General features: G+C 41.4%; 1 protein-coding gene across 2 annotated transcripts in view; it reads right to left on the reverse strand.

Moving 5' to 3' along the window:
- LOC100962975 (ubiquinol-cytochrome-c reductase complex assembly factor 1) overlaps positions 1 to 8,807 on the reverse strand; it is a 117,048-nt gene that overhangs the window by 41,831 nt on the left and 66,410 nt on the right. For both annotated transcript variants that reach the window (XM_003788128.3, XM_023512183.1), the window contains exon 7: positions 8,446 to 8,554. In XM_003788128.3, coding sequence (XP_003788176.1) covers positions 8,446 to 8,554 — 109 coding nt within the window. The remainder of the gene's footprint in view (positions 1 to 8,445; positions 8,555 to 8,807) is intronic.

An 8,807-nucleotide genomic window follows, 5' to 3' on the forward strand; every position in this document is an offset into this window, starting at 1 on the left:
AAATCTACTCATTCATTCACTCAAGAAACATTTAATTAGGGGGCGGTGCCCTGGCCAAAAACCTGCCAAAAAAAAAAAAAAAAAGAAATGCAATTAGGTCACTATCCCTTTCTATAAGAAAGTGATAGAAGGTAAACTGAAGATAACAAAAGGGATCAAATCTACTCATTCATTCACTCAAGAAACATTTACTGAATGAATGCCCATTATGTACAGTGCAAAACAAAGACAAATTAGCTCTCAGCAAACTCAACAATCTATAACCGAAGGTAAAAATGGCCACAGGGATAAGTAATCAAGTATATTGTTAGGAGTTTCATGCTTCACTTAATTTCAAATACAGAAAGGTTTATAACTTCTCCTGAAGTGGCATGAGTCCACTGTGCCACTCAGGACAGGTGACTGGCGTCATCAGACAGGCACCCTGGTTGCACATGCCCATATCACCTGATCTGTTGGAAAACTGCCTAAAGCCCCTACTCTTTGAACTCCTGGTACCTCTGAAGGCGTGAGGGTAGGAAATCTGTGTAGAAAAAGGAAGGCATCTACCATAGGTACATCTTCAGCTGGACTCTGCTTAAATTCATGGGCCAAATTCAGAATGGAATTACTCGACCTTCTGAGAATTTAGCTCTCTCCCCTAATAACTGAGTATCCATTCTGACAGCTCAGGATATTTTCTAAAACTTTCAAAAGAATGTTCTCTACCTGAGAACACGCACATATTCTTATTTTCATGGTCTCAAACCCAAGGGATTGTTCCTCATTTACACTCAGGCCATTCATAACCATGGCCACAAAAACTGTTTCTTTTAGTATGCACCTTTATCTTTAAAACAATAGCTTTGGCTTGGCGCCTGTGGTTCAGGCGGCTAGGGCGCCAGCCACATACACAGCACTTTCCCTCATGTTAAAACAGAAAAGTTTTAAAATTTTTGTAGGAAAAGAAGGGAAAAATGGAAAAGGATTACAGAAATCTCAAAGGAAATTTTCAGAAAAACTACAACCTTCATTAAAATTTAAAGCATTTGTTAGTTGAGAAACATAAAATGTCTTTTGTATAAATTGAGTGTTTTGTTTGTTACCTTGGGTACAGTGCTGTGGTGTCATAGCTCACAGCAACCTCAAATGCCTGGGCTCAAGTGATCCTCTTGCTTCGGCCTCCTGAGTAGCTGCAACTATAGGCACTGGCCACCACGCCCTGCTATTTTTTGTATATTTAGTAGAGATGGGTCTCGCTCTTGCTCAGACTAGTCTCAAGCTCCTGAACTCAAGCAATTCACCTATCTAGGCCTCCCAGAGTGCTAGGATTATAGGCATGAGCTGCTGCACCTGGCCTAAATTGAAGTTTTTGAAAAATTAAATAATTCTATTAAAATAAGTGAGGAAAAAAACAGAAACACTGACAGCGCAGGAAACAATTCCCCATTTCTTTTTCTTCCAATATTTAAGAACAACACAGCAAACAAATATCCTCAGAATAAAAAAAGGTATCTCCCTGCCCCACTTTTTACAATACTTATTCTGGGCTTCCAGGATCATCTTTTTTCATTCTTCATATATTTATTCGGCACTTATTCAGTCAGAGAGCAATGATAAGCACTTTGGAGAATACAAAGAAGGACGCGGCTCAGTGCCCATGATCAGTGGTTAGGGCGTCAGCTACATACCCACCGAGGCAGGTGGGTTCAAACCGCGCCCTGGCCTGCTAAACAACAATGACAACTACAACAAAAAATAGCCAGGTGTTGTGGCGGGTGCCTGTAGTCCCAGCTACTTGGGAGGCTGAGGGAAAGAGAACTGCTTAAGCCCAGGAGTTTGAGCTTGCTGTGAGCTGTGACACCATAGCACCTGGAAGGTGGAATGGACCTGGAAGGGAATTCACCTGGAAGACAGTCAACATACATGAGGAATGACTATGATACAAAATGGAAATAGAAAAAGCCCAAAGATGGGGAGATACAAATTATTAAGGTAGTATTGGCTTTCATGTGGTGTGGAAGGATGTGAAGGAACTAAGGATGAGATGTTAGGGGCAATCTATGCAGGTATAAGCAAAGAATGAGGAAAGATACAAGAAAAGAACAGCGAGGCATTCAGGCTGGCTGGAGGGAAGGGTATGTGAAGCAAGGATGGAATGTGATGTTCACTGAGTGCTTACTAAGTGCCAGGTACATGGACTAGCAGGTTTCACATATTTAAGGTCTAAGAAGAACCAGAGGAAATGAGTTTGGACAGGTAGTCTGGAGTGTGATCACAGAGGACCTTACAAAGCAAAATGCTGGTCTGAAAGCAAAGCAGAATTGCACAAAGGAGCCCAGCTGAGCCCACAGCTCCTCTACACCACCCCATCAAGCAGCTCTGCTACCCAGAGAGCAGGGGACCACCAACAGGAGGTGCCTTTTGATTCTGGAAGTCCTGCAAGGGCAACTGGCATGCCAAGGACCACGGATAAGGATCAGAATTTCTTAACTATGGCCTCCCCCCCGCAACCCCTTCCCAATGCTGTCTCCATGGCTTGGAAAGCGTAAACCTGCTCACTGTGAGCCACAAGGTGGAGATGTCTGGCAGGGCAGAGCTGAGAGGAAGTCGTTTAGCCAGCCTAAGGTTACCATTAACACTTTGAGCCACTGCCTTGAGCTAATTTTTATGTTTGTTTTTTAAGTTTGGTTGAAATGTCACAAATGGAAAAATTAAGTAAAGGGCCCGGTTAGCCACAAGACTGGACACACCTGGCTGCAAACCCAGCAAAAGAAACTTACTTCATTAGTAGGAGAGGCGGAGAGTGAAATTTACATCTGAAATCTGCCTGCACCAGAAGAAAGTGCTGAGGCCAAAGGCGCTGTCTGTTTTTACAGCTGTGTCAAGTCTTAGTTCTTTACTCTTACCAACACTCAGGAGTGCGGCAAGAGCCCAAGGAAAAATGGTCTCCAACCTCTTTTCAGCTGCAACTTAGCTCACAAAAGTTTTAAAGAAGCAGTTAATGAAATAAAACAAGACCAGATGAGGTGATATAATGAACTTTATTTCCACAGCTAATTTATATGTTTAAATCCCAAATAATGTTTTTTTAAGTCAGAACACTCTCAATTATTGATGTGATTTTTGTAACCTCAAATTTAACACACTTGCTTTTTGTACCAGCTTCACCAGTGACATGTGCGTCTGCCCCACTTTTCACAATAGTTGGGCTCAAAAAGCTTATAAAAAGCAAATTTTCATAAAATGAAAAATTTTCCCACCAAAGGAGACTGGAATTCTAATTTCAAAGAAGTTCTTAGTGCAATTTCTCATTCATCATTAACCCAAAAGTGGCTCTCTCAGTTCTGGATCTTCCACACACCAATCCGCTCAAAGTAATGGCCTCTAAGTCTTTGGCATGAGAAGAATCGCTACCACATTGATTGGTTTTATAAATTCTACTTTTTATATGAGTTTTCTTACAGAGGTACACCTGGGATGCCAAATAACACAGTGATAGATTTGCAAATTACCACCTTCAAATCATGGCTTTTCAAAGCTGAAAAGAAACTTGGAGATCATGCAGTTCCCCCCTCAAGCCCATTTTTTTATGAAGAAACTGAAGCACAGAAGAGGAAAAATTTGCCTGCCAGGGAGAGAACCAGGCCAGACTGGCTCCATACTGCCTACTAATTTTCTCCAGCCACATGTCCCATTTCTTTAGATTGTACACTCACAGAAGACTGAGATCCCCTCTATACATACACACTTCCATGTATGTACTCACAGCTTAGTGATTGTGCAATTTTCTTGCCTACATGAAGTGTCTGTTTATACCATGAGGTTAGAAAGGGAAGATCAAGTCAATCACAATAGAAAAGCAATAATAATTCTCTAACTCTTCCAACTCTATTATTTTTAAATTACCATCTTTTATTTATAGTCTTTGTAACTAAAGCAAAACTTGGGCATTTGTCTTCATGAAGGCAAATTAAGACCTTGTAACTGGGGTGTTTTCCCATTTTTGAACATAAGTTTTGTTTTGTTTTGTTTTTTGAGACAGAGCCTCAAGCTGTTGCCCTGGGTAGAGTGCTCTGGCATCACAGCTCACAGCAACCTCCAACTCCTGGGCTCAGGCGATTCTCCTGCTTCCGCCTCCCAAGTAGCTGGGACTACAGGCGCCAGCCACAACACCTGGCTATTTTTTGGTTGCAGCTGTCATTGTTGTTTGGTGAGCCCAAGTTGGATTTGAACCCGCCAGCTCAGGTGTATGTGGCTGGCGCCTTAGCAGCTTGAGCCATAGGCGCTAAGCCTGAACATAAGTTTTTTAAAAAAGAGCTTGTACTGGGAGATCACTTTAAATATTGCTATGCAAAGCATGGTTGCCCCATATCCCACCTTGTACTGTTGAAGGCACTGGCATTATCTGGAAGCTTATTAGAAATGTAGATTCTATGGCCTCACCCTGAAAGCAACTGAATCAAAATCTATTTTAACAAGATCTTTGGGTTAACTATAGGCATATTAAAGTTTCAGAAGCACTGATCTAAATAAAACACTTCCCGAGTCAGGAACAGTGCCATACCTGTAATCCTAGCAACTTGGGAGGCCGAGGCAGGATAATCACTTGAAGCCGGGGGGTTGAGGCTGCAGTGAGCTATGATTGTGCCACTGGACTCTAGCCTGGGCAACAGAATGATACCCCCCCAAACAAAACAAAACGCTTCCTTATAGGTAGCACCCCATTTACAGCAATCAAAATATGAAAAAAATAGCTGGATAAAATGAGAGAAGAGGCCAGGTGTGGTTGCTCATGCCTGTAATCCTAGCATTTTGGGAGGCTAAGACAGGAGGATCATTTGAACCCAGGAGTTTGAGGTTGCAGTGAGCTATGATGAGGCCACTATACTTTAGCCTGGATGACAGAGTGAGACTCTGTCTCCAAAAAATAAAAAAATTAAAATAAATAAAAATTTAAAATGAGGAAAGGAAAAAACTAATTCCTGTGAGAATGCATTGATGTATACCTGGACCACAGAATAATAAATTAGTATGATTTATTTGATAAGTAAGCTCTAAAACATAATTCTAGAAGCTGAAGTTGAATTTAGTCATTCATGTGATATTTATTCATTCAATGTTCACTCTATAAACAAAGATCTAAAAAAGACAATTTCTTGCTTTTACAAACTTAGTTACACACAAGGGCTATTGCATATCAAGTAACATAGGAGAAGGCTCAAAGTGTTAAGTATTGTAAAGAGATATGTGGGGCCCAGAAGAAAATTCACTGGGAGAGGGGAACAACTAAAATATTCCTGTGGTCCAGTAGTCAGCAACCTATGGCTCATTAAGCTATTCAGAATGGAAACAGTTGTGGCCCACATGGTTCTAATGGCCCAACTTCCATCAGAGTTTAGTCAACAGTGATAAGTAAAACAAGTTCACTAATAGAAGAGTTGCTACATAACTGCCTGGCAGTCAGACAAGCTTTCACAGGCTAGGGGATATCACCACTGGTCATCATTAAAAGGGATGATTTGAGATTGCCAGTATCAGTTTATGTCAACCATGTGCTGCCACAAAGCTGTGTAGTAAGTACTCGTGGGCAAGTGGGGACATTCAGCTGGATAAATAGCTTAAAGGCTGCTGATCTCACTCTGGGCAGCTGCAGTATTGTGAAATATGTATTTAGTCTTCCACCTGTTTCCTGGAGTATGACTCTGAAAATCCTTAGAATCTCCAAAGTGATGCTTTTACTATGCTAATAAGTTAACTCATGGTAGGTTCAGGACAGAGACTAGTCCCCAGAAGTTCAAGGCAGGTTGAGAGGGTTGAAACTTTCAGCTCCAACCACTACCTCCAAGAAAGGGAGAGGAGCTGAAGGTTAAGTCAATTGCCAATGGCCAATACTTGAATCAATCATGTCTCTATAACAGTGGTTCTCAACCTTCCTAATGCCACAGTGTATTTTGATTGTTAAAAATGGGTCGCAACCCACAAGTTGAGAACTGCTGCTCTATAACAAAGCATCCGTAAAAAACAAAAAAGGAATGGGTCCAGAGAGCTTCCATATAGCTGAACAAGTGGAAGTCCCAAGGATGGTGCTCTGAGACTTTTCCCAAATGCCTTCTCCTATGCATCTCTTTGTCTGTATCCTTTATAATAAACTAATAAACTTAAGTGTTTCCCTGAATTCTGTGAGCTGCACTAGCAAAATTAATTGAACCCGAGGAGGAAGTTGTGGGAACCCCAATTTATAGTCAGTCGGTCAGAAGCAGAGGTAAAATAAACTTAGAACTTGTGATGAGCACCAAAAATGGGAGGGTATTCCTGCAGATGGAGCCCTGAAATCCGACACTATTTCCAGGTAGACAGTGATAGAATTGAACTGATATGAAGGACACCCAGTGGGCATCCATTGCAGAATTCATTGCTTGCTTGGTGTCTGAGGGAAAACCCCCATATATCTGGTCACAGAAGTATTCTATGTTGGCTGTCATTGAGTGAGAAAATACAAAACCACCTCCCTCCCCCATATTACATAGCAGCTAACATAGCAGGAAAGAATGACAACCAAAAAATTGAAAAGGGAAGGAAAGAAGACAATTACAAAGAGAGCTGAATACTGAATCCAAAAGAGAAGATGATGATGACAGCAGCTAAAACTTGGATATATGCAGTCATCTTAGAATGAACAGAAACGTCAATGCTCTATTGTCCTATGGAAAGGCATATAAATATCAGTGAAGACACCTAAAGGCAAACCCATGTCCACTGTGCTTCCTCATACAAGCAGTTCCTTCAAACACATGAGAATTTAAAAAATCTTCAACCCAGATTCCCAGTAGGCAACCATAATCTCCATGATATAGTCTCAAAGACTATAATTTTACACATAGAGTAAGCACATGATACCAACAGACAGCATCAGAGTGTTTGAAAATCATTACAATAAATAAAAGTAGAACACAGTTGACGATTTCCCATTTAACTCCCACGTTGCATAGAAAGATCTCCAAAATATATTGTTGAGTGAAAAACAAAGTTGGGCACAAAGACATAAAGAATGACATCAGGCTCGGTGCCAGTAGCTCAGCAGCTAGAGTACCAGCTACATATACTGGAGCTGGCAGGTTTCAATCCAGCCTGGACCAGCCAAACAATGACAACTACAACCAAAAAATAGCTAGGTATTGTGGCAGGCACCTGTAGTCCCAGCTACCTGGGAGGCTAAGGCAAGAGAATCGCTTAAGCCCAAGAGTTGGAGGTTGCTTTGAGCTGTGACACCACAGTACTCTACTGAAGGCGACATAATGAGACTCTGTCTCCAAAAAAAGAATGATATCATACATAATAACACACAAACAAACCCAATATTACATAGTTTTTACAGATAACAGGAAAAAGTCTTAAAAGATACGTATACCAAATTGGAAAACAGTGGTTACTTCTTGATAAAGATAAATAGCCAGGATTGAGAATGATGATTAATGGAATTTTACACTCAATTAAAACATTTTGAAGTTTATTAAATGTATAGATATGTAAAAGAAAAACATATCCAACATTTTTTATTTTCTTTCTTTCTTTTTTTTTTTTTAGACAGAGCCTCAAGCTGTCACCCTGGGTAGAGTGCTGTGCTGTCACAGCTCACAGTAACCTCAAACTCCTGGATTTAAGCAATTCTCTTGCCTCAGCCTCCTGAGTAGCTGGAACTACAGGCACCTGCCACAATACCCGGCTATTTTCTGGTTGTAGTTGTCATTGTTGGGTAGTCCCAGGCCAGATTTGAACCCACCAACTCTGGTGTATGTGGCTGGTGCCTTAGCTGCTTGAGCTACAGGCCCTACCATCCAATATATTTTAAGGGAAAAAAGTCAACATGCCAAATAGTGTGTATTGTATAACCCCATTTGTGTTATGTTAAAATAATATATGTTTATACATTTGTACTGATATTAAGAACACCTAGAAGGGCCTAGCACCATGGCTCATACCTGTAAGCCTAGCACTTCGGAAGGCCAACTTGGGAGGACTGCTTGAGGCCAGGAGTTTGAGACCTGCCCAGTGCAGGCCCCATGTGAGGTCCTTCCACCAGAACTAATCCATAGAAGGACTAGTTCAAATACTGAATTGGTGTCAAAGGCATAGTATCCCTAAACTGAATTTTTGATTCTCTCATTCTCCAAATCCATCCCTCCTATCACCAAGATTTGGGCTTTATATTCCCATCTCCATACACAAGATATCCTCAGCATTGACAAATAAATCACAATATCGTATATAAACACATTAAGTATTTGTGGCATATCAGGCTCCATAGAGGTAGAAAAGATGACTCTAACATCACTGCCACTTGACATTAGGGAACATTTTACAAAAATCTAAAAGAGCATTCTAGAACAGATAAAACCTCAAATTCAAATGAGGCAATCCCTCACTGGAGTTGTCCAGGATGAGAATCTGACAGCACTCACTTACCCCCATGACTCTGCCACGCTGCTCAACATCCTCCCACATAAAATGAACTATGATACGACACATGTATTTCCCACTCCGGCCTTCCTGCTTCATTCGGACTAGACACATCCTGAGTGGGAAGAAGAAACGAAGAGTTACTGGCTGTGTGCATTTTTCACATCACACTTTTCCACCTGAATGTCTGCTCATCTAAAAGTGATTTTAGGCTCGGCGCCTATAGCTCAACCGGCTAAGGCACCAGCCACATACACCTAAGGTGACGGGTTCGAATCCCCAGCCCGGATCCGCCAAACAACAATGACGGCTACAACCAAAAAATAGCCGGCCGTTGTGGCGGGCACCTGTGGTCCCAGCTACTTGGG

This window comes from Otolemur garnettii, unplaced genomic scaffold (genome assembly GCF_000181295.1).
Source record: "Otolemur garnettii isolate 467f Iridium unplaced genomic scaffold, OtoGar3 scaffold00025, whole genome shotgun sequence".
In the NCBI taxonomy this organism is placed as follows: Eukaryota; Metazoa; Chordata; class Mammalia; order Primates; family Galagidae; genus Otolemur; species Otolemur garnettii.